The 26046-nt window shown below is 44.9% G+C and overlaps 1 protein-coding gene across 1 annotated transcript in view; it reads left to right on the top strand.

The window, feature by feature from the left end:
* The window catches only part of GLB1L2 (galactosidase beta 1 like 2), a 39400-nt gene that overhangs the window by 10766 nt on the left and 2588 nt on the right, over positions 1–26046 (top strand). The window contains exons 5-18 of the mRNA XM_039358372.1: positions 4454–4562; positions 5032–5124; positions 7247–7328; positions 10429–10493; positions 12323–12407; positions 14697–14834; positions 16301–16381; positions 17449–17552; positions 18850–18996; positions 19799–19870; positions 20946–21024; positions 22231–22318; positions 24301–24415; positions 25913–26029. Of these exons, the coding sequence (XP_039214306.1) occupies positions 4454–4562; positions 5032–5124; positions 7247–7328; positions 10429–10493; positions 12323–12407; positions 14697–14834; positions 16301–16381; positions 17449–17552; positions 18850–18996; positions 19799–19870; positions 20946–21024; positions 22231–22318; positions 24301–24415; positions 25913–26029 (1375 nt within the window). The remainder of the gene's footprint in view (positions 1–4453; positions 4563–5031; positions 5125–7246; positions 7329–10428; positions 10494–12322; positions 12408–14696; positions 14835–16300; positions 16382–17448; positions 17553–18849; positions 18997–19798; positions 19871–20945; positions 21025–22230; positions 22319–24300; positions 24416–25912; positions 26030–26046) is intronic.

The following is a 26046-nucleotide window of genomic DNA, read 5'->3' as shown; positions in this document are numbered from 1 at the left end:
ATTCCAAGGAACTGTCCTTCCAAATGATATTTATTTCGACTCAGAGCAGTGTTCCCCCATCCTTTCGCCTTCCTGACATTTTTAGATGTTGCAGTTTTAAAATATAAGTTGCGACTCCTAAACTGGAGAAGCCTGCCTTAAAAAGTTGTCCTGCAGCTTAAAGTTCTGTATTCCAGTGTCAGCCTTGTCCTTCTGTTTATTTCTTCCCCATTACAAGCTTAGCAAAGTGTTATATGCTCCCTCTTCTTTGTGAGAGCCACTAGATACTTAAAAAGTAGCCAATGGGCATATATATGTCTACGGAGGTTCTCAATCATCCAGGTGATGGTTGTCCCAAAGTTTTGGATTTTTTTCTGTGAAAACGTTCTGCTTCTCATTCCAGAACTGAAGAAGCCTCTTGAATGAGAAGCGAAACGTTTTCAGAGGAAAAAAAAAACATCAAGAAAATCCAGTTGCCTTTTGGAAAAAAGCAATTTTGGGATAGCCAACGGTCGCAACCTTTTAACCCAGCTGGGTTAAAAGACATTTCTTCTGCCTGGGGATTAGGGACCGCGAGGCTTTGAAACTGCTTCTGTTTTTCTGCCCCTCCCTCCCCAGGAATCCGTGCAAATGATGATAAGGAACGCCTCTTTGCTTCACCGGAGTCAGAAAATAGCTCTGAAGTCCTCCGGCGACACCCACTGCCTGCTCTTTTGGGTCGGAAGTTCAGGCCAAATTCCCCACAGAAACATTTCTCAAACAAATAGGGGGGAAAAAAAACCCAGCCATCTTTTAGAATGCAAGTTCCCTGTTTCTGGGTTGAAATTGTTAGAGAAGGTGTGTCAGCGAAGCCTGGCCTTCTGTTAAAGTTCTCCCCATCACACTTTGAAGCCGTGCACAAGCGACATTTCTACCCTGCAGTCCTGAGACTTAAAAGCAGGGTGGGAAGAGGGCCTGACGAATAGAGAAGGACAAGCTATCTTGGGAATTAGGAGCCCTGTCGTCAGAGCCAGGCAGATGGAGTAGGAAGAGGGGAGAAGGGAACAATAGGCCAGCTTTATGCAGGGTGACAGGGATGAGGACTCTGCCCGATGCCAGAGTGTTTTTCTTGCCACCCAGAATAAAAGCACCATTTGTTCCTTCTGCGTTCAATTATTCAGCCTAAAAGCATTTTCTGCCCTCCTTCCATTCACTCCCTCCCTCCACGCATATTTCACATAAAAGCAGTGGATAACGTTTTCAAGAGAATGACCCAGGCATCCATAACTGTGGAGAGCACAAGTAGGACATGTTGGTTTATTCTAGGCACGAAAAGCAGTGATTGCATCTAAGTATCTTGATTTCCAGCCTCCAGAGCCGACAGGGCAAGTGGAACATTAGTGGCTCAAGGTGGAACTGTGGGGTCCTGGGTGCTCTCTGAGCTAGGTTGTTTTCTTGCAGACGTTTCATGACCCAACTAGGCAACATCATCAGTGCTAGAAGGGAGTGGGGTTTGCTCTTTGTTAATATAGTAGTGGCTTGGAGAGATGGTTGTTTTCCTGTTAGTTCCTTGATTGGTCTGTCAAAACACCCCCCTCACCAGCAATTAACACCCAGATAACAAGAGGTTAACACCAGTGTTGATGACAGACCAACAATCAAGCAGGAAACAAAAGCCCAATCAAGGCAGCCCAGACTAAAAATCAAACAAAAAAACAACAGCCTAACCCAGGGGTAGGCAACCTTGGCTCTTTTATGACTCGTGGACTTCAACTCCCAGAATTCCTGAGCCAGCATGGCTCAGCTTGGAAACCTCTCCCTTTCCCCTCAGCATGGCTGGCTCAGGAATTCTGAGAGTTGAAGTCCACGAGTCATAAAAGAGCCAAGGTTGCCTACCCCTGGCCTAACCCAACAGCCACCAAGATCACTCCCAACAACAGTGACAGGGCAAGCCCCCCCCCTTCTAGCACTGATGATATTACCTTAGTTGGGTCATGTAAGATCTGCCAGAAGGCCACCAAGGAACTCCACACCAGCTCCACAAAGAGCACCAGAAACTCCACAAATGGGGTAAACTCTGGATTGGACTTGGCTGAGGAACTCAGCTGTAGAAAGAAAGGAAGGTGACCCTGAGCTTTCGGTCTGGATCCGGCTATAGGCAGCATGGACGTGCCAGGACTGTTCTAGGTCAGCACCTGCCACTTACAATCTCAATGAAGACAAGGGTTGCCAGTTCCAATTTTGGACTCTCCACAAACCTTTCTATGTATAATTTGCTAAATGACCCCCAAGGAAGCTTTCTCAGTTTATTGGCCCTCCACTGCCTTTGGTTACCATCTTGATGTGAGTTATATTCTAGAACAGGAGTGTCCAACCTTGGCAACTTGAAGACGTGGAGTTCAACCCACCGAATTCCCCAGTCAGCTCTGCTGCCAAATGTTGGGCACCCTCGCTCTAGATTAGAACATCCAGGGGTATCCGTTAGCTTCTCCGCTTATTCTGAATATGATAGACCAGTGATGGCGAACCTTTTAGAGACCGAGTGCCCAAACTGCAACCCAAAACCCACTTATGCATTGTCGAGTGCTGGGTGGGTGTGGCCCATTGGGTGGGCATGGCTGCGATGGTAACGGCAGACTGGGTGGGACTAAAAAGTTCAATCAATCAATTCCAACTTTGCAAGAACTTTTTTTTTCCCGCGAGAAGTTGAAATTGACTGATTGAACCTTTTTTTTTTTTTTTTTTTGCACATGGCGGAGGCCTAAAGCGGAAAGGTTTTATAAAACCCAGCTGAAGGCCTAGGACTGGGGCGACGATGCGTGTGCCCACAGAGAGGGCTCCGAGTGCCACCTCTGGCCCCCGTGCCATAGGTTCGCCACCACTGTGATAGACGAACGCTCAACTCCGTAAAAGCCAAGTTTGATAGAAGGAGGCTTTGTTCTTTGACTGTGACCATCAACCTACAGATGACATTTCTGTGGGGATTCTCAGTCACCCAGGTCATGGCTGTCTCAAAGGTGCTTTTTCAGGAGGCAACTGGACTTCCTTGTTTTTCTTTGAAAACGTTTCGCTTCTCATCCGTGAAGATTCTTCAGCTCACGCTTCCATTCCCCACCGTCCAGTCAGAGCCGAAGGAGCATCTTGGATGAGAAGCAAAACGTCTTCAAAGAAAAACAAGAAAGTTTAGTTGCCTCCTGAAAAAGCACCTTTGGGACTACAGATGATGTGTTGCACTGTACAACATTTCACAGAAACTGCCCTTAGACTGGGAATTTAACCTGTGTGGGATGATTTGGCCTGCATTTTTGGCTGTTTCTCCAGATACCTCCATCTTCCTTTCTAGTTACTGGAACGAATGGCTGACTTCCTTAGCTGTGTTACTTTTTTATTTTCCTTCATTGGTTTTATTTCTTCCCTCTGGGGATAACCTGTTGATGCCAGACCCTAAAGCAATACTCTCGTTGAGTCCATCGTCATCTCTGAAAATCCTTCCTAGTTACCGGATCCCAAGGGGATGCTCGACACTCACCTGTCCTACTTATTTGTTTTTTTTTTCCACTTGTCTTTGCCCCCAGAGATTGGATGTCTAGAGAATCTTAGCTCAAAGAGAGTTTTTCCCTCTTAACCTTCCCCATCTTCTCTCTCTTCACTTTTCAGTGAGCTGACTCTGAGTTGGTTTTCTATAATTCCATGCCGTTGCATATTTTAAATGTTTTCAGATATTTAAACCTGCAATTTAAGGCTGATTTAGAAAGGATGAAAAAAAACATGCCTTGCATGCTAAGGCAAACTTACCCAATTTGAACTTGTATTCAAGGCCAATGCAGTCTTATGCAAAAAATATCTCCCCCTTTTAAATTCAGAAATCATGAAATGTGTATAGATATTAAGAAAAAGTGCACATGGTCATTTCTGTGGGAAAAATGTCAACGTGAAATTATATTGCATTAGGAAGAGTTTAGAAAATGCATAGGTAAAGTGAGTAGAAAAAATATTATATTACGCCTATTAGAACTATCCAAGGTTTTCCCTCCCCTTTTCTTTCTTTCTTTCTTTCTTTCTTTCTTTCTTTCTTTCTTTCTTTCTTTCTTTCTTTCTTTCTTTCTTTCTTTCTTTCTTTCTTCCCTCCCTCCCTCCCTCCCTCCCTCTTTCTTTCTTTCTTTCTTTCTTTCTTTCTTTCTTTCTTTCTTTCTTTCTTTCTTTCTTCTTTCTCCATTCTAAACAGGTGCAACATAATCATTTTTAGCCACTTTTCCTAAGATGTGTGTATGTCTGTGTGCGCGTGCTCGCATATGTATTAATATTTTAAAAAACTTCTTTAAGCATTTAAAAACAATTTAAAACCAAGCTGAATATCCAGTCTGCCCCAGCCCATTTCTTTCAAGCCCGCTTAAGAATGGGGGGGGGGGGAAGCAAAAACTGCCAGGGGTCATGAGGGTTTTTTTATTTCATCTTCTCCTATTTTAATCAATGATCTGATCATCCTCCTTCCTAGCTGGTTGCTTCAGGATCCTGAAATGCAGCTGAGGACAACCTATAAGGGTTTTACTGAGGCTGTAGATTCTTACTTTGACCACCTGATGCCCCAAGTGGTCCATCTTCAGGTAAATAACATCACCCCCTTTGTTTACTTATTCCTGGGGTTTCTTTCTTTCTTTTTTTTAAATCACACAATCTTTATCGCACCAGAATTGAAAACCAGGTAGAGGCTATCCTGTCCACACGCCCCAGATTAATTTTCTAGACCTTACAGGGATGCTATTGAATGTTCAAAGGTATCTTGCAATTGGAAAGGTCAGTGGTAGGGAGAGGATAGAGCAGATACTTTTGATTTGCAACATCTCTGCCTGCTGAAAGCATCCTTGACAGAGGGAACCTTTGGTTTCCCATTTTTCGTGTTCTGGTGAGGTTCAGAGGTTTTTCTAAGTCACTTTTAAAGTGGAACTTCAGAGCAAGCCATGGAGAGACAAGGCAAAACTGTACAGAGTCCTTCTCCATTAATCTTCCCAAATAAAGTAATTAGATCCGCCAGCTGCTCCCTATCTGCTTATGTTCTCCTGCTTCTCTTCCTAGTACAAAAATGGAGGGCCAATTATAGCCATGCAGGTGGAGAACGAATACGGCTCGTACGCCCAGGACCAAAATTACATGGCCTACATAAAGCAGGTAAAGTTATCCATCTCCTTTGAAGTTAAAAAGAAATGCTGCTGATACACATCACATAAAAGCAAAACAAGTACACACCTACACACACACACACACACACACACACACACACACACACACGAGTTGAAACATCCAAGAGTTGATCTGATTGATCCCATGAAACTGGAGTGATATTTGTTAAATTCCTTAAACTTAACATGCTGTCCGTCTCATTATCCACCGCCTCTTGCTAACAAACAAAAGAGTAATATAGTAATATGAAAGTTACAGGGAAGGAGAAGCTGGTTAAATAGTAGGATGGTTTTATTTTGTACCTTTTAATTTATTATTTTTTAAATGTGTTGGCTGCCCATCTCCAAAGTTCCTAATAGTTCTAGGAAGACATGTGAAGGTTAGACATCCATCCATCCATCCATCCATCCATCCATTCAGTGGGGCCGCTTTAATTCGGATTCTTGCATGGAACAAGGGTGGAACTCCACGGTTCCTTCCCACTCTAGAACACAGGGATCTCTCCTTAAAAAGATTCCTGAGCTTTCTTGCAAACACAAAGAGATCTCCGGGCCTTGAGCCATTTGGAACCGGGCTGCTGGCGTGTCAGGCGGGCTTGCCACTCACATGAACGAGGCGGCACGCTCACAGATGCTTGCCTGCCACTTGTGGGAAACAATCCCTCTTTCCCCCCCCCCCTCACCTGCCGGTCCACAAAGCTGAAAAGTTTCTGAAGCAAATAGCTTGAGACTCATAAAATGAACCTTTGGCACTGTAGCAAAAGACGTAGCGCTTGCTCCTTTGTTGTAGATTACTTTGCGAACCAAACCGAAGCTGCTTTGTAAAACCCGGTAATCTGGAGAGGCCGGCTAATTTGATTAAGGTTCTCCTTCTGCCATCTCATCCAGCAGAGGACTTTGCAGGTCACCGCCTGTGTCCTGGGCAGGCAGGCAGGCAGGTGCTGAGAGAGGATCAGTTTAAAGCTTGGGAAATTCCACTCACGGTGGGCCCTCGTCCCTTATCTGGAGGAAACGTCGGTGCAGAGGCATTAATGCCAGGGTTACCTGGCTGGATTTACAACAGCGACTGTTCAAAGTTACAACGGCACTGAAAAAGGTGGCCTACTGCCAGTCCTCTCTCTCTTGTGACAGTCGTTAAGCGGGTCACTATGTGACCGCACCTGATTTTAGCGCCTTTTTGGCCCTGGTTGATAAGTGAATACTAAGGTCGTTAAGCAGACTCATTGTTCTCAATGAGATGGGGGAGGGGTTGCCTGAAATCGAAAATAAACGCAGTTTCCAGCAAAACATTTTAAATCTTGGCCATGTGACCACAAGACACTGCAAACCACCATAAGGTGGCCAAATGCCAAGAGGCCTGAAATTTGTGGTCATATGACCGCAGAGAGGAGAGTGGCATTGTCAGAAGTTTGAATCCTAGGTTGCAAGTAGTTTTTTTTTTTTTTAGTGTGTGGGGGGGTGGCTGTAATAACTTTGAATGGTTACTGAAGGACCATTCGTAATTCGAGGACTACCTGTTCCATGTTTCTTTTCTAGTTGTTCAAGTTGGGCTATCAAAGTCTTGGCCATTGCAATATACAGATGTGTCTTTGCAGCCGCCCTGTGGTGGCCTGACGTTTTGCAACCCAGATCTGTAATCCTGGTTTATATTTGTGATCCAATAAAAAGGATGCACAGAAGGCAATTTGTAACGATTGGGCAGGAAATCCCGAGGCCTCTGCATGGATCAAGGCTAGCATCAGAAATGCCTTGATGAACAGCAGGGGTTTTCCAGCTTCTCTTGGTCCTCGTAACATCTGGGTCAGAATGTCTGTGAGGATTCTCAAACATCCAGGTCCTGGTTGTCCCACAGGTGTTTTTTCAAAAGGCAGCTAGCTGGCCTCTTCCTTGGTTTAACTTCAGTTAGAACTGAAGAAGCTTTTTGGATGAGAAACAAAACAAAACCACGAAAGGCCAGTTGCCTTTTGGAGAAGCACTTTTGGGAGATCTGGGTCAGAATCACACTGGTCCCGGAAAGAGTAACTCCCTTCAAACCATGGTTTGTTCCTGATCCCGGCTTCTTCTGGGATATCAGCTCTAAACTTCAGCATGCTGATTTTTCTTTCTCGCAGGCCTTGTTAAGCAGGAATGTGGTGGAATTATTGATGACCTCGGATAATAAAGATGGCCTGAATGCTGGCACCGTAGAAGGAGGTAACTTGGGTTATTCTGGAGCAAAGTTGTGACTGAGATTAAAAAAAAAATACGTGGTACGGTATCACCTATCTGCTACGATTTTACAAAAATTGTAAAAAAAAAAAATGTAAATTTGGGGGTTTTTGTGTTTAAATACATGTGAGTAACCAGCAGTGCTATAAAGTATTTGCATGCCATAGAAAGCTTTTGAAATTATTCTTCTATTTAAGGCTCAGAATATGTGTACAGGTAATCCTGGAATTGCAACTATTCGTCTAAGCCAGGGGTGTCATCCGGAAGCCGCGCCCACCCCATTGCCGGCAATGGCAAAACCATCCCGATGCGTTGCGTAATGTCACATGACATCGCGAGTTTGACATTTCTGGTCTAAGCAAACATTCAAAGTTTCAACAGCATTGAAAAAACAGACCTACCGCCAGTTGATTAAAAATACGATTTAGAATTTTACTATCTTTGTTTCTCCCCTCCCCCCCCCATTTTACTTTGCCAATAAAGCCTCTAATCCTACTGGAAGTAGAATAAATTTGTGAGGCTAATGAGAAAGAATTTGGATATATAATGCTTAAAATTGCTAGACTTGCCTGCATGGTTTCTGACACCCAATTGTTATGTCCAATTTTCCTTACTCTATGCCGACTGCACGCAAAGGATGAGTGCATAAATTATACGGCCGGCTTCCAGAATGGGTTTGTGTGTGCGTCTTTGCCTACTAATTTATTAAAACTTATTTTCATTCCATTAGTATGCTCCAGGCAAGTAACCCAATCAGATATGCAGAAAGAGCTTCACTAAATCTAATCAAAATGATAAGATGAACTTCATGATGACACATCGCAATGCTCTGGTACAAAATTAAGGATTTGGCCCTCTCTGCAATTAACAGAGAGATGGCCAAACCAGAGGCCAGAATGAATAAATGAATGAATGAATAAATAATGAAAAAATAAATGGGAACTAGGTATGTCTAATCTAACGAAGAGAAGGACCAGGGATGACTTGGTAACTGTCTTCCAATATTTGAGGGTCTGCACAGGGAAGAGGGGGGGGGGTCAACTTATTCTCCAAAGCACCTGAGGGCAGGACAAGAAGTAACGGATGGAGACTTATCAAAGAGACATCCAGTCTAAAACTAAAAGGAGAAATTTCCTGACAATGAGAACAATTAGTCCATGGAACGGCTTGTCTCCAAAAGTTGTGGGTTCTCCATCCTTGGAGGTTTTCAAGAAGAGACTGGACAGCCATTTGTCCAGAGTGGTATAGAACGTCCTGCTTGAGCAGGGGGTTGGACTAGAAGACCTCCAAGGTCCCTTCCAGCTCTTTAACTCTGTAAATAAATCTGTCCTGGGTTTTCTTTCCAAGGCTTAGTACAAATCATGTCGTTTTCTTGCATCATTCTTTTGCCCAATCTAACGTGGAGATTCTCTTTGCTTGCTTCAAAGCAGAGCCACTTGCAAGGCCCACATTAATAAACCGTGAGCGTTCAGGGCTGCTTCCTGTTGCCTTTGCCCTTTTGAAACGCAAGTCCTGAGCAGGCTGCCCATTTGAGCTATGGCATCCCACTTAAATTGATTTCTCTTTCTCTAAGTTGCAGCTATCCCCGTCTGGTCCATGTGGGGTCGCTCTCTCCCTTCTAATAGTAGGGACAATTGGGGGGGGGAGGGAGAAAGAGCTTTGAGCCTTGTTCTGTGTTTTTGCACGAATGTGTTGACTTGCCTGCGAGCGCTTGCTCGCTCTTCTCTCATTCATCCCCTGGCTGGGAGTTGTGTATTTCCCGGCGGGCTTGTGTGCCTCGGCCCCAGCCCCTGCTTCAGATGTCACAACAATCTGCTCATTAGAGTCAACATGTCAAGTAATCAGGAATGCGGAATAACTAGGGCCCTGAGTGATGCAACGCTGACAGCCTCGGAAGAGGTGGCCCTGAGAATGCACAAAAGGGTGAATAAAAGGCAGGCTGGGGGAAAAAAAAGGAGAAGAAAGGAAGAGTGGTCTGTTGTTGTGGCTTGTTGCCCGCAAGAGAAAATGTCATCCTGGCTAGTTTAGGTGCAGTTCTGTCACTCTCTCTCTGCCTGTCCTGTTGAATTTTGCACCCTGGATTTTACATCTGTGCCGTGTGAGGTCTTGGTTTTGGAAAGAACTAAGCCACTAGTCCTTCTGGCCTAAAGTATGTTGTGTGTTGCAATTGTGCCTGTCTTGAATAGACATTACAGGTAATCCTTGACTTATAATATTTCATTTAGGGACCGTTCAAAGCAGGGGTCTTCAAACTTGGCAACTTTAAGACTTGTGGACTTCAACTCCCAGAATTCCTCAGCCAGCCCTGAGGGGCTTCTTGTCCTGCCTTCAGTGCTTTGAAGAATAGCTTGACTCCCTCTTCTTTGGGGCAGCCCCTGAGATATTGGAACACTGCTATCATGTCATCCCTGGTCCTTCTCTTTGCTTAAGAACCATGGCCAAAAAGGTCATACGATTGGGCATGACACCCTTAACAACTGCCTTACTCAGCCACAGAAATACTGGTCCCAGTTATACTGATGTCAGAATCCAATTATATTTCATCTTTAGTTATCAACTATAGAAAACCCCATTTCTGCCTTCCCTGGATTCTGCCATATGGTGAAGGGAAGGGGGTGAACAAAGGGGCTTTATGGCCCTCACTTCCTTCAATACACTTCAAAGAAACTGAATGTGGATAGCACCAAAAGGCCTAATCATAACAAAGGGGGCTATTACCTTTCATGTAGTTTTCTCTGAAGTCTCCAGCCAGCCAGCAGTAAGGAAAAGGGGGTGGGAGTGTAATGCCTGAGACTGTCGCTGGAAGAATGGGGTGATTGGGTGGGGCTGCTGGGGAACCCCTTAAAACCTCGAATGGGAGAGCTTGGACCCCAAGTCCTGTCTAGAACGCCTGCAACCATTTTCTCTTAATAAAGGATGCCTGTTGGAAGAATTATTCCAAGAGTTCTGTCTTCTTAAGATGCAAAATGGGGTGGGTCCTTACATATACTCCATAAGTCAAGGATTACCTGTGGATTAACTGCTGTTGGTTGTAGCCTAGTTGAAATCTTTTCTTTTTCTGCCCATTTTCCCTCTTTCTCAATAGCTTTGGCCACTATCAACTTTCAGAAGATGGAGCCGGGACTTCTGTCCTCCCTCAACAAACTGCAGGTAAGGAGACGGCTTCCCAAGGTCAGACATTTTAACTTCTAATGCTCTTGTTGTGTGTTTTATGGTCTGAAAATAAGGAGGGCGCCAACTGCAAAAAAAAAGCCAAGTTTTCTGATTCCTGGAACTGTATTAATCACTGCCTTCCAAGCGTAAATCCTTCCCCGGTTTCCTTGGGGTACATTTCCCGCAGCCCAAAATAAAAACGGTCATCAGAGAGCCATAATTGGTCGCTGCTCAATTGTGCCCCAAAGAATTTATATCCAGACAGAGTTGGCTTTCGGGAAATAGATTTACTTTATGTGCTGGGGGAGGGCTGTCTTCATCCTTCTTGTCAGCCATCAGTAAATAACCCGCTGAGCAGCTCATTGATTCCTCTGCTGGTCCAGGATCGGGATGTGAAGAACGTCATTTCCATTTTCATTGAAACCCATCCTCGTGTTCTGTGTTCATTTGATTTTTAAAAAATGCATTTGTTCTCTGATCTTCACCCAGGAGGTCTTTCAAAGTGGCTTATATCTCAATAAAACGAGATAGTTCTTGGCCTATAGGCTCGAATTCTAAAAGATACAGCATTCAAGGAAAAAGAGACGGGAAAGAACAGAGAAAAAATGAAAATTCAAGGATGAGTATTATGGGTATTATGGCTCAGGAGACTAAATTCTAGTCCCGCCGTAGGCATGGAAGCTGGCTGGGTGACTTTGAGCCAAGCACCAGGAGATGGTGAGTTCTAGTCCCGCTTTAGGCATGAAAGCCGACTAGGTGGGCCAATTAGCAGGAGACTGTGAATTCTAGTCCTACTTAGGCATGAAAGCAGACTGGGTGACTTTAGGCCAATTACCAGGAGACTGTGAGTTCTAGTCCCGCCTTAGGCATGAAAGCCGACAGAGAGACTTTGGGCCAATTACCAGGAGACTGTGAGTTCTAGTCCCGCCTTAGGCATGAAAGCCGACAGAGAGACTTTGGGCCAATTACCAGGAGACTGTGAGTTCTAGTCCTGCCTTAGGCATGAAAGCCATCTGGGTGACTTTGGACCTATCACCAGGAGACTGTGAGTTCTAGTCCCGCTTTAGGCATGAAAGCCGACTAGGTGGGCCAATTAGCAGGAGACTGTGAATTCTAGTCCTACTTAGGCATGAAAGCAGACTGGGTGACTTTAGGCCAATTACCAGGAGACTGTGAGTTCTAGTCCCGCCTTAGGCATGAAAGCCGACAGAGAGACTTTGGGCCAATTACCAGGAGACTGTGAGTTCTAGTCCCGCCTTAGGCATGAAAGCCGACAGAGAGACTTTGGGCCAGTCACCAGGAGACTGTGAGTTCTAGTCCCGCCTTAGGTATGAAAGCCAACTGGGTGACTTTGGGCCAGTCACCAGGAGACTGTGAGTTCTAGTTCTGCCTTAGGCATGAAAGCCGACTGGGTGACATTGGGCCAAGAAGCAGAAGACTGTGAGTTCTAGTCCCACTTTAGGCATGAAAGCCGACTGGGTGACTTTGGGCCAATTACCAGGAGACTGTGAGTTCTAGTTCTGCCTTAGGCTTGAAAGCCGACTAGGTGACTTTGGGCCAATCACCAGGAGACTGTGAGTTCTAGCTCTGCCTTAGGCATGAAAGCCGACTAAGTGGGCCAATTACCAGTAGACTATAACTTCTAGTCCTGCCTTAGGCATGAAAGCCAACAAGTGAGCCAATTACAGTAGACTTTGAGTTCTAGTCCCGCCTTAGGCATGAAAGCCGACTGGGTGACTTTGGGCCAATCATGGGGAGACCATGGTTTGACAGCTGCCTAGGCTACCCAAGAGAGGACTTCAAAAGGTGGGTTTGCCCTTTTTCAGCGCGACATGCCAACGATGGTGATGGAGTACTGGACTGGTTGGTTTGACAGTTGGGGAGGACCTCACAACGTGTTTGACGCGGATGGTAAGTTCTTGGCTGGTGCAATTCCTTTCCCACCTGCTTCAAAGCAGAGGCGAAGAACAAGCTGTTCAAACTTTACTAACTTCGAACAGGCTGTTCTTTGCCGCTGCTTGGAATGTTTACACTTCCATTTTCTGAGATCACCAGCCGCTCAGAGTCCGGGTGGCAAATAAATTTGATAAATAAATAAATACATTTTGATAGCAGCGCCTCAGTTGCGGACTTCTGCTCTTAACGGTGAATCTGATTTGGCTTTCACGCGCCCAGGGGAAGGGAAAAAAAAACCCTCTACATTTATTTTTAATGTTTTGAAGCTTTTAATTCCTCCTCAGGTTTTATGACTCCTTTAAATATAGCCCGTTGCCCCTTTATGGTGCAGCAATTTCAGCTGGTTTAATTCAAGCTGTCAAAAGAGACCTTGAGCTTCCAGCCCTGAAAAATGGATGGCAGAACAAAAACTCAACAACATCATTTTAATTTTCAATGCGAAGATATAAACCGTTCTTCTCCGCTCCCCAAGAAGAATCACCTGGGGTTTTTTTTCTCTCTCCTTTGGCTGTGGGAGTTGTAATCACTGAACGAGAATAAAAGTACAAAGTACAAAGAAAAGTAGAAGATATTCAATGAGAGTTATTTTCAAGCATTTATTTTTGAATTCAGTGTTGGGGCTAACTGACTTTGGCTTATGATTAAAAGGACGCAATGTAGTTTTATATATATATATATATATATATATATATATATATATATATATATATATATATATATATATATATATATATATATGGGTACAGGTGACTGGACGATCTGTGCTTATCACAAAAATAGCCAAAAGTCATAGGAAATCAGTAACTATCCTGGGAAAACATCCATAGTTTTAGTGGTGGTAGTTAGAGGCCTACAGGGAGAGGCTGTTCCAGAGGGTGGGTGTAAACGTGGCAAAGCAAAGTCCCATTTTTAACATTCTTTGCAAGGTCAACTCCTGGAAGGATTGCTTGCTGATTCTGCTTCAAAAGGATGTAAACACTTAACACAATTCCACATACTGGAATTGGCTGTAGAGACCCATGTTCATAAGCCCAGTTTAGCATGTGGGTTGATTGAGTGATTTGGGAACAGCTTACCCCCAGAAATCATGGGCGTTCCATCACTGGAGATTTTTAAGAAGAGACTGGACAGTCACTTGTCTGAAATGGTATAGGATCTCCTGCTGGAGCAGGGGGCTGGACTAGAAGACCTCTAAGGTCCCTTCAAGTTCTGTTCTATTCTATTCCATTCTATTCCATTCCATTCCATTCCATATTCTATTCTATTCTATTCTGTAATTTCTATTCTGTAATTTGTATTCTGTTCTGTTCTGTTCTGTTCTGTGTATGGGATTGCTCATCCACAGCCTAACTCATATCACAGGGTTCTTGTCTATGGGGATTCTCAGTCATCCAGGATATGGTTGTCCCAAAGCTGCTTTTTCCCAAAGGCAGCTGGACTTTCTTACTTTGTTTTTTTCTTTGAAAAATAATCAAATCCTTCCATTTCCCACCAGTCAGTTAGAACCGAAGAAACTTCTTGCATGAGAAGCAAAACGTTTTCAGAGAAAAAAACCCAAGAAACCCAGGGATCTTGTAGTAAGCTTGCTCATTGTGGTCTTAAGTCGTCACAGTCATGAAGCAGCCCCAAAGGTGCTTTTTCAAGAGGCAACTGGATTTCCTTGTTTGTTTTTTGAAGACGTTTCACTTCTCATTCCAGAAGCTTCTTCAGCTCTGAAAACGTCTTCAAGGAAAAACCAAGAAAGTCCAGCTGCCTCTTGATAAAGCACCTTTGGGACAACCATGATCTGGATGACTGAGAATCTCCATAGTCAGTCATAAAGCAGGTCATTACCCGGCTATCCTGGTTTTAGGATTTGTTTTTGTAGTCATTGTTGAGCAAATCACCCGGGTTGGTTAAAAGAATCCGTAACTCTTCAGCAAATCCATTGTTTGCGACGTGGCATTTTTGCCAAAAACCGGAAGTAAACAGCAAGCTTTCAGCAAAAATGTCGTAAATCACAGTCATGGTGACAGGACACTGCAAATGACTATAAATGCCAGTTACATGACCACAGGTGAGGGATCCGCCCCTCAGAACTTTAGAACTGGGCCGTAAGTATCTTTAGAGGAGGTCTTCACAGCTATGAACAGTTGCTGAGTGACCGTCGTAAGTCGAGGACTTCTTGCATAAAGTCAAACTGCAATAGTAGCAAGATTAACATCCGGTGCCATGCGACACTCGAAGCTTTGTTTGTCTCTGCAGAGATGCTGGAGAGGGTTGAAGACGTTCTCCGATTAGGAGCATCCATCAATCTCTACATGTTCCACGGAGGGACCAATTTTGGATTCATGAATGGTGCTCTACATTCTGACATCTACAAGGCAACCATCACCAGCTACGGTAAGGTTCCATTGGCTGGCTTGCAAGGGATGCTGGGAGGTTCAAAGCTGAAAAGTTCCACTTAGTTCCCAATTAGGAAAGCGCCTAGAATGGAACAATCTCACTTTGGAAGAAGGAGGAGCTTTCCTGAAGTGACGGTCATTTAGCCAAGTGACAGGTGTCACTGGTATCTTGTTCGAATGAATGTCAGAAATGCGATGGGGAACAGTTTCAAATCTTCAACAAGCCCTGACGCTTGTAGAGTTGGAAGAAAGCAAATAAGATGATTAAAGGCCTAGAGATTAAAACATATGAAGAACAGTTGCAGGATTTGGGTTTGGCTAGTCTAGAGAAAAGAAGGACTGGGGGGGGGGGAACATGATCGCAGTCTTCCAGTATTTGAGAGGTTGCCACAAAGAGGAGGGGGTCATTTATTTTCCAAAGCACCAGAAGACAAGACGGATGGAAACTCATCAAGGCGAGAAGCAACCTGGAATTAAGGAGAAATTTCCTAACAGTGAGGACAATTAACCTGTGGAACAGCTTGCCTCCAGAAGTTGTGGGTGCTCCATCACTGGAGGTTTTTAGGAAGAGACTGGACTGCCACCTGTATCAAATTGTATAGGGTCTCCTGCTTGAGCAGAGATTGGACTAGAACACCTCCAAAGTCCCTTCCAGCTCTTTTCTGATCAAATAAAATTGCTACAATGTCCTACCTGCGTTTGTACAGTGAATTTAAGAGTGGGCTAAAAATCAGATGATGGGTATGATTGTCTTATAATGTGGCATGAATCAAGCTATCACAATATGCCACAATACAGGACTCTCCAAACCTGGCCACTTTAAGACTTGCTGGCTGACGAATTCTGGGAGTTGAAGTCCACAAGTCTTAAAGTGGCCAAGTTCGAACACCCTTGCCATAATAGGCTTCGTTTTCGCAAGCAAAAGGCCGTTTGGAGAAAACAAAAGTTGTGTTTTGTTAATCAAGTTTAAGATTGAACATGTTATCTGAGCTGTGGCTGGGCTCTTATATCATCTTTTCTCTGGTTACTAAATGAACCCGTTTTTTAAGGGTCTCTTAATTCAAGCTGAACTGATCAACTGGCCCAATGGGAACAGAAAGCCCAAAAGATTAAACCTGGATTAAAACTATCCAAGGAGAATATTTGTAGCTCAGGGTTGATATGAGGGGTGCTTGGTGCTCTCTGAGATGGGTTGTTCTCTTGCAGACATTTCGTTACCCAAACTAGGTAACATCATCAGGGCTAGTGATCAGTGCTAAGGTTAGCCTGTGGTGAGAATGTCAACATTGGGATTGTTCCTAGCCTGGTTAAGAGGGTTTGGTGAATCCAGCCTCTCTCTCTCTCTGTGTGTGTATGTGTATGTTTGTATGTGTTGTTCTTGTAGTGATTTCCTTGACATGCACCTATAAATAAGGTAAACTATTTTTTTTTTTTTGCTACCTGCTCTACTTTTGTTTTTTTCAGATTATGACGCCGTGTTGACTGAGGCTGGAGATTACACCGCCAAGTACTTTAAACTGCGCAAGCTTCTTTCCAGCATGATGGGTAACTGCATGAAAGAAGGGGCGGCTTCCCTGCCCTCTCTAAATGCTGGGGGGGGGGGGGCGGAGGAGTCCAGTTTGAAAAACGGACTCTCCCCCAGTGGGTGTGTTGGGCCCCCCTGCTTGCTTCCAGTGCAGCTTCATTCTGTTGATCAGCCAGTGGGGCTGCTTTCAGCAGAGAGGGGAGAGGATGGAAGGAGCGGGGGGGGGAGTTTTGTTATGAGACTGGCCCTTGGGGGGCTTCCAAGGCGGTGGTGAAGGATGAGTCCTTATAGCCACATCATTGGTGGACTTAAAGCAAATGCTGACTGGAAAGAGGAGAGAGGCAGCGGAGGGGAGGGAAGAAGGAAGGAAGGAAGGAAGGAAGGAAGAGGGAGGGAGGGAATGGAAAGGGGAGGGGAGGGAGGGAGAGAAAGCTTTGTACATCCTCCCTTTTTTCTTCCTTCTTTCCTTCCTTTGATCCTGGAGAAGAGGCTGTTTCAATGCAGTCACCTTTGAGTCGGGCTCCATTCTGGATGAATACATTCCGGAATTTTCTTGGTAGCACAGTAGCTCAGTGTTTTACCATTGCTTTCCTCCAGGGTGTGAAGTTCTTGTTGTTTTTTTTCTTTTTCATTTTAACCAGTTTAGCCAGGAGCCCTAACATTTGCTCGGTTTAGTGTTAACTGGGTCTGACCAGGCTTAGCTTGTGTAGATGAGAGAAAGACCTTCCTTCCCTTCCTTCCTTCCTTCCTTCCTTCCTTCCTTCCTTCCTTCCTTCCTTCCTTCCTTCCTTCCTTCCTTCCTTCCCCTTCCTTCCTTCTTTCTTTCCTTCCTTCCTTCCTTCCTTCCTTCCTTCCTTCCTTCCTTCCTTCCTTCCTTCCTTCCTTCCTCCCTCCCTTTCTTCCTTCCTTCCTGCAGTTCTTAAGTGAGCCTTGCTTAGCAACGTAAACCTTTGGGCTCAATTTCATGTTGTAAGTCAAGGACTCACTGTAAGCTCTTCTCAAGCCCATGGAAGTTGGGAAATTGAGAATTTTTTCCACCAATCCAGTGCTGGAATTCAACCACATTCTCTCTCTACATTTTCCAAAGAGACTCCTCTCCCTCCACCTCCGATAATTTCAAATAAAGCATCTTACGGGGCCATCCTGATGCAGCAGTATATCTCACTGTGGGAATTGTTGTCGGGGATGGAGGTGAGTCATCCTCCAGGGAAGCCTGTGCTCAGCTTGGCTAGATGATGGGACTGGGGACAACAAACCACAAATCACGGCTGGGGTCCTTATTAAAGAACTCGGAATAAATCTCAGCGTTTGGATATCACTGGGCTTTGAAACTGCTGGTGTGAGATGGGTTGATCAAGAGGCACACTTAAAATGGAGTTGCTGTATTTATATGCAGATTTAACGAGGGGCCTGTGGAAGTTAAGTTGCTTGAAAAATCATTTGCAGGGTTAAATATGCATGTTGGAACGAGTCCTCAATCCTGTCCTTCAGGTCTGTTATTTAATGCCTTTTTACAACAAGCAGGACAATTCTACATCCCCGTTAGACGATTTTGTGTGGCGTTTTGGGGGGAAAAAAACCCTTAGCCTAGTTGTCTAAATTTTGCAACATTCAACGTGCCACAAACCCTTTGCTTCTCAGCTGAAGGTTTCGGAAGAAAAAAAAAAATACCGTTTCTTGATTTAGTTCCTGCAAACAAGCACGTGATGCTTTGCTTGGTGCCTTGCAATGTTTGCGTATCTGAGTCGATCGCAGATCTCCAAGTGACGAGGGATTTAAGTCATGTTCTGTGTGTGAGCGGGAAGCCAGACATTAGCCAGGCCTGTGTTAGGATTGGATCTTTGTTGCTTTGAATGAAGTGATCCACGTAGGATCCATGAATGGTTCCACCGGAAGAAGAGGTGTTATGAACACATTCACATGAAACCAAACTCTAAAGGAGAATATTTGTGCCTCAGGGTTGAAATGAGAGGTCTTTGGTGTTCTCTGAGTTTGGTTGTTTTCTTGCAGATGTTTCGTTATGTCATCAGTGCTAGAAGGGAGTGGGGTTTGCAGGGGGAGGAGGAGGAGAGGAGGAGGAGGAGGACGACGACGGTGATGACTGTGGGTTCCTTGGTGTTCTCTGACCTTGGTTACTTTCTCGCAGATGTTCCATTACCCAGTCTAGGTAACCTCATCAGTGCTAGAAAGGACTTGTACGTAAACAGATAGTAAATCCCACTCCCTTCTAGCACTGATGACGTTACCTAGTTGGGGTACTGAAATGTCTACCAGAAAACAGCCAAGCTCAAAAAGCACCAAGGACCCTCCAAGCAAACTCTACCCCTATTTATATTTTTATTCTTTTCTCTCCTTATCGTCACCGTCGTATTAGGTTATTATGGAGCTGTGTCTGTTTCATGAACCCATGAAGGAAAAAAAAACAAAACAACCCACCTTATTTCTTAGCAGTTGCTGTTAGGATCCTGTTCTGGTTTTTCTTCTGCAGATTGTGAAGTCAGAATACCCCATCAACATGGAGAACCTACCAGTCAATAATGGCAATGGACAGGCCTTTGGCTACACCCTTTATGAGACGGTCATCCTTGGCGGAGGAACGCTGTATTCGCGTGACTACATCCGAGACCGAGCAGAGGTGAGGATGGATGTGCGAGATTTATTGCCTTCTTCTGGGAGGGAAAAGCTGGCTAGATCTTAGTTAACTCATAATTTACTCTTGGATCAAGGTGACTTTCGTGGAGTGAACATATTGAAACTCTGGTGACTTTATAATTACCCGTTGCTCTTGTCATTTGGCCCTAATTGCACACACAATTTTCAGTTGAGTTCAGAAGCTTGGTTTTTAGTATGGACTGCCCTGTCTAGACTATGTTCTAAAAGGCTTCCCTTTAACTTGGAGGTCTTCAAACTTGGCCCTTTTATGACTTGTGGACTTCAGCTCCCAGAATTCCTCAGTCAGCCTGGTTGGCTGGCTGAGGAATTCTGTGAGTTGAAATCCACAAGTCATAAAAGGGCCAAGTTTGAAGACCCCTGCTTTAACTATTGATCCACTGAGCTAGGTTTGAATGCCAATTACCTACTGAAGCTTTAAAAATACAGAGAAAGGTTTGCTATTACAATTTACAGAATACCTTTAAAAGTAGAAAATATTTTTTATTTTTGTGGAGCAACTGGGTGGCCATAACCTGCTAATTGTAACTACTGCGGCTGAATAATCCAGGCTTTTTAATTAATTTTCCCTCATTCTATTTGCATCTATAATTTGTTTAAATGATGATAGTAACACGGCTACATCTAGTGCTTGGATCCACAGCTGGAATTCTCCCCAGGTACTTCTGCTCTCTTCATGTTACAATCTCTAAATACTCCTCTAGTTTCCTGATTTTTGTGAAAGTTAAAAGAATCTATTTTTTTGTCTGCTTTTTTTTCTCCTGCAGGTGTTTATTAATACCCGATATATTGGTCACCTTGATTACAACGTACAGGAGCTGTCCATTCCTAACAGGCAGGTGAGCAGTTAGAAAAAGCAGTTGGATTGGCAGGCAAGATTTGTATTTGTTTTAACCTTATTTTACCTTTTTAAGACAAGTTTATCAGAGCCAGTGACCAGCTTTGCTGCCAAGCTTGTTCAGATTAGTAAGCAATCACCTGTGCTAGAATAAAATGTCTGTAGGATCAGTTCTTGAAGGATGCAGGTATAACCTACAATTCACTAGCTCAGATGTCCCTGTCCCAGTTGTAGTCCTCAGCTTACAGCAATTTGTTTAGTGACGGTTCAAAGCTACAGCGGCACTGGAAAATGTAACTTGTGACCGTTTTTCACTATTGCGACCTCTGCAGCATCCCCATGATTGTGTGATTTTTCCCAACATTAAGAAAACCAAAATCATGGCATCCGGCCCTCTTAATTCCTGGCAAATAGATGGGGAAGAAATGGAGGTAGTGACAGATTTTATTTTTCTGGGCTCCACCTCAGATGGGGACTGCAGCCAAGAAATTAAAAGACGCTTGCTCCTGGGGAGGAAAGCTATGGCAAATCTAGACAGCATACTAAAAAGCAGAGACATCACCCTGCAAACAAAAGTGCGTATAGTCCAGGCCATGGTTTTCCCAGTTGCAATGTATGGCTGTGAAAGTTGGACCATAAGAAAGGCTGAGCGCCAAAGAATTGAGGCCTTTGAACTATGGTGCTGGAGAAGACTCCTGCGAGTCCCTTGGACTGCAAGGCGTTCAAACCGGTCAGTCCTAGAAGAGATCCACCCCGACTGCTCTTTAGAAGGCCAGATCCTGAAGTTGAAACTCAAATACTTTGGCCACCTAATGAGAAGGAAGGACTCCCTGGAGAAGGGCCTAATGCTGGGAAAGATGGAGGGCAAGAGAAGAAGGGGATGACAGAGAACGAGGTGGTTGGATGGAGTCACTGAAGCAGTAGGCGTGAGCTTAAATGGACTCCAGAAAATGGTAGAGGACAGGAAGATCTGGAGGAACATTGTCCATGGGGTCGCGATGGGTCGGACGCGACTTCGCAATTAACAACAACAACAAAAAAGATTCGGGTATTTTTTTTTTTCTTATGCCCTGCAGGGATATAGACAGCTGCAAATCTTAGTAGAGAACTGTGGCCGAGTCAACTACGGGCTTAATCTGAACAACCAGCGGAAAGGTAGGCCAGTAATACCGGTTTTCTGTTCTCATGACTTTAAATCCTCAGCGCCATGTTTCAGAAAAATGGAATTTGGCCTGGGGCGTACGCTCCACGCTTTAAAACAAGGGCTTTGAAGTTCTCTGTACCCAGGAAGTTGCACGAATCCTTTCCAGGAGACCTCAGAAAAAAGGTTTTAATAAGTGGGGGGGAAAAAAACCAACCAAACAGGTTACAGAAGAATGGATTTTAAATTCCAGGAAGACATATTCTAGCTGAAGGTGATGAAGAAAAAAAAATATCTGATAATAAGAGCCACCTGGCAGCCGAATCATTGTTGCAGGGACTCTTCCCCCTTCTTGAATTGTTGAAGCAGATGCTAGGAATCTTAAAAATTTGGATTCCTGCAACTTAGCAGGAGAAATTGAACACAGTGGCCCATTCCATCCGTTTCAAGACCAACCACATTAGACTCAACAGCCACGTTGGTCATGGCTGGCTGAAAGAACCAGGACTTTGTTTTGTCCTTTGAAGGTTCATAAAGAACAGAATGAAAGAGTCTGCCAGGATTCCTTCACAGAAAATCCTCTAAGGAAATAATGCCTTAATTAAGCCCCTATTCTGTGTTGTAGAGCGTTGGCAGTTGCTCGTTTCCAAACCCCGTAAAGTGCTTCTCTTTGATTTAGCTGTCATTTTATTTGTCTTCCTTTATTTGTTGATTGGATTGATTTAGAACCTCCCCAACTCCAACTGACTCTGGGCTGATATAAAAATAATGACATAAAAAAACCAATATAAAACCCAAACCAGGATGAGGTCCCGGCACAGCGCACAGACAAAAACAAATCTAGCAAAGCCAAGGAGAAGAAGCACATCTTCTGGACTTTACCGGATGCTTAATTGGGGGGGGAGCCACACAGATTTCTGGGGGGACGAGAGCTCTCCTTCCAGAAAGCAGGTGCCGCGACTTAACGTGTTCATCTGATGCTTCTAAAACGATGCAAAGTAGTCCTTGAGCCCAAAATTGCTGCTGCTAAGTGAGACATTTGTTCAGTGAGTTTTGCCCCATTTTACGCCTGTTTCTCAGCCTTTCTGAACCGGGATTGGGTGGACCCCGATGTCCGTTCGGGGAGGGTGGCGGCCGGCTGTTGGTCTTGGAAGCCGGTCCTGCCTCTCCTTTGAAAGGCGATTCATCAGCTTTGGCGTTCACCCTTGTTTCTCTTGCAGGCTTAATTGGCGACATCGTTTTCAACAAAACCTCCTTGAGGAACTTCAAGATTTACAGCCTTGAAATGAAACCCAGCTTCATGGAAAGGTTCGCTCAGCGAATCTCGCCAACAACAACACACACTCTTCCCACTCCCGCCTCCCACCCACCCACCCCCACTTTTTTGTTATTTGTTTTCCTCTTTCCTTTGTTTATTGGAATTGCACTTGGCTGAGGTCCAAATCCTAGCTAGCAGCTCCACCTGCCAGCAATCTAGCACCTGGCAAAGAATTGGGGTGGTAGCTCCCAAATGTGGAGAGCCGCGCAGTGGCCCTTCTTAGCAGTGGACCTTTTTCAATATAATTTCCCCCTTTCACTCCAACTGGCACCGCCAGTGCTGATAATGGTTTGATAGATAAAACTAGAATAGTCAGGCTAGAAAACAGAAGACTCGTGAGTTCTAGTTCCCACCCCCTCTTCCCCAGACATGAAACGGGTGACTTTGGGCCAGTCACCAGGAGACAGTGAGTTCTAGTTCCTCCTTAACCATGAAAACCAGCTTTGCGACTTTGACTTTGGCCCAATCTCTCACAACAAGGTGGTTGTCGTTGTGGGGGAGATAGGAGGAGGAAGGCACATTAAATATGTTTCCCACTTTGAGTTATTTATTTAAAAAAAACAGTAAAGGCAGGATATAGATAAATAAAAGTTCCCAAATTACTCGAGCTTCGGGATAAACATCAGCACTCCTCTGAAGTAGTCCTCTTGTAGCTGACCATGAACAAGCCAAGTGGGCTTGGGCTGTGTCGTGTTTTGAAACTGTTAGCTGGAGAACCAAATAAGCAGTCTTGTCTTAGTATTGGTGCTCTCTGAGCTTGGTTGTTTTCTTGCACCCGTTTCATTACGCAAACTAGGTAAGATCATCAGTGCTAAAAGGGAGTTGAGTTTGCGAAGCCAGGGAGAAGGAGAAGGAGAGGAGGAGAAGGAGATGGAGGAGTGCTAGTCAAACTAGGTAACATCATCAGTTTAGCACTGATGATGTTACCTAGTTGGGTAATGAAGCGTCTCAAGAAAACCCACCAAGCCCAGAGAGCACCAAGGACCCCTCATATCAACCCTGAGCTACAAATATTCTCCTTCATAGGTCGTTACTGTTTCCTGGTTACAGTACAGGGCTGGCGTAATTTTGGTCTTCCTGTTCTGGGTTCTGGCCCTCCTAAAAGTGGGCAGGGGGGCACTTCAAGGGAGGGAGGCTGGTGGAGGAAGGAAAGGAAGAAAGCACTAGGACTAGAGTACTAGTCGTCTAGAGGCCTCTGGCTTGATAATAGCAATCACAGGGGTAGGCACTTCAAAGCTGTAATAGCTGGGAGGCACCCTTGAGGCCATCAGTTCCAACTCCTGCCGCCTGCAGAAATCCGTATAAATGCTAGCTTGACAAATGGCTCTCCTGTTCTTTCCTTCCTCTCAAAATATCCTTGTACAGTTCAGAGGGGGACTATTTTGATCTAGTTAACAATCCTCAGAAAGGTACAGACCAATTTGGCATTCCCCCCCCCGCCCCCCTGATCCAAACAGTTGAAATTTGTTGCCAGCAGGGATGATGGTTTGAACACCAATTCACAGAACACAACAGATGCAGACGAAGTTCCCAGAATTGTAAAATACCACAATGGCAAAAGTTAGAAGGAGCCACGCGGCAATTAAACACAGCCTCCTGCTTAGTGCAGGGATCTAAAACACACCTGCCAGATGGCTGTCTGAGCTCACCTTGAAGGTGTTCATCAAGAGGAGCCCTTCACCTCTATACGTCACTGGTTACCTTGGTGAATGTTTCTTTAGTAGTTCTGTGGGGTCTTTGGTGCCCTCTGAGCTTGGTTTTCTTACAGATGTTTCATGACCCAACTAGGTAATGTTATCAGCACTAACGATGATACCTAGTTTGGGTAAGGAAACGTCTGCAAGTAAACCACCAAGCTCAGAGAGCCCCATGGTCCCCTCAAGCAAGACTTAGCTACGTCGGGACTGATAGGGGTTGCTGATGGATTTTTCTCCTGGAGATCCCTTTGAGGAATCTTTCCTTTCTCCCCCAGTCTGCGTGGAGCATCTCCTTGGAGTGCCATCCCCGACAGCGCAGTGGGCCCTGCGTTCTTCCGAGGAACACTCCAAATACAGTACATGCCCCAAGATACTTTCCTGAAGCTTGAGGTAAGTACTTTATTACCAGAGCTGTAAAAAGAGATGTACAGATGTAGGATAAACCTCACTCTCAACATTTCTCCCGGAGGTCCTTTAGGATAGAGGCCTACCACCGTTCTGTTGAGCCGCGGACTGTGTCTGATGGTACTGGAGGCCCACAGAGGTTAACTTGCAAGCCTGCTTTATAGAGTTACGCAAATTAGAATATGCGTATGATTGGATAGGTCTGGTAGCCCTTCACGTGTTTGGTGAGGTCAGTGAGAGAATTAGGGCAGAACTATGTGGAGGCGGGGGGACAAGGTATTTCGTGAACCCGGTTTGCTTCTAGAGCAGCATTTCCCCACCTTGGCAAGTTTAAGATGTGTGGACTTCAACTCCCAGAATACCTCAACGGGCTATGCAGCGGAGGTCCACACATCTTAAAAGTTGCCAAGGTTGAGAAAACAGTGTTCTAGGGCAGGGGTCCCCAATCCCCGGTCCGTGGACCGGTACCGGGCTGCGACACGCCATCAACCAGTCCACACAAACAAGCAAAGCCCCATCCGCGGGATGCAGGCAGCACACAAAACCACACACCCTCCGGTCTGCAGAAAAACCTCTCTCCACGGAACCGGTGGAACCAGGCCAGAGATGAGTATAACAGGAACTCATAAAAGTAACTCCCTAGAACAGAGGTCCTCAACCTTTTGGGCACCACGGAACCGGTCCCTGGTGCCCAAAAGGTTGAGGACCTCTGTTCTAGGGAGTTACTTTTATGAGTTCCTGTTATACTCGTCTCTGGCCTGGTTCTCCCAGATTGATCAACTGTCTTAGCCTTCTAACGTTTTGTGGATTGTTTCTCAGTCACTGTGAAGGTCATTAGGGTGGAGACGTCTTTGTGGTGTTTTACTTGCCCAAATCGGCAACTTCTTTTCTCCTGCATGGAGGCAAGAAACAGAAAAACCCTCTGTTTGTAAGGATCCTGGGATTCTTTCAGGTTAGCAGGAACGTTCGTTCATCCTCATCCAACTTCACAAGTTGCAGAATTGACAGGAATATCCGTAGTCGGCTTGCACAAGGACAGTCAGCCCTCTGTGGTCTGGATTTATTTTAGCCTGCTTCTTCTAGGTGAAATTTCCTTAATTGCGCCTCAGTTTGTGTGCCCTATCAGCATTTTGTGGTGGTAAGGCACCGGAAGAGAAAGAAAACAACTGGACGACCAGTTGTATGTTTCCAGTTAGTATTCTTTTCATGCAGCTGAGATTGACCTGCTGTTCTGTTAGATAAAATGCGCTGACAACAGTCTAAAAGGCGAGCTTTGCTCAGAATACTTAATTGTAATGAATATGCATTTGTCTTCTTTTTTTCTTAGTTTTTGCAGCAGGAACTAGAAAAAATATGTTGGCGCTTCTAGCACCGCTGCAGTAGTTTCATGTTTCATCATTGGTTACCTGTAAGGGCACTAGATCCATTGCACAATGTCGACATCTTGATCCACCGTAGTAAGATCCCCTTGTGTGTTTCCAGGGCTGGGAAAAGGGAGTTGTCTTTGTCAATGGCCAGAACCTGGGTCGCTACTGGAAAATTGGTCCTCAGGAAACCCTCTACCTCCCGGGAACCTGGCTCCAACAAGGGTACAACGAAGTGAGTCGCTTGATTTG

The sequence above is a fragment of the Crotalus tigris genome, unplaced genomic scaffold (genome assembly GCF_016545835.1).
Source record: "Crotalus tigris isolate CLP2741 ecotype Arizona unplaced genomic scaffold, ASM1654583v1 scf7180000019014.348434, whole genome shotgun sequence".
Lineage (NCBI taxonomy): Eukaryota > Metazoa > Chordata > Lepidosauria > Squamata > Viperidae > Crotalus > Crotalus tigris.
The sequence above is the reverse complement of the archived record's forward strand: the minus strand, read 5'-3'. Positions and strand labels throughout refer to the sequence as shown.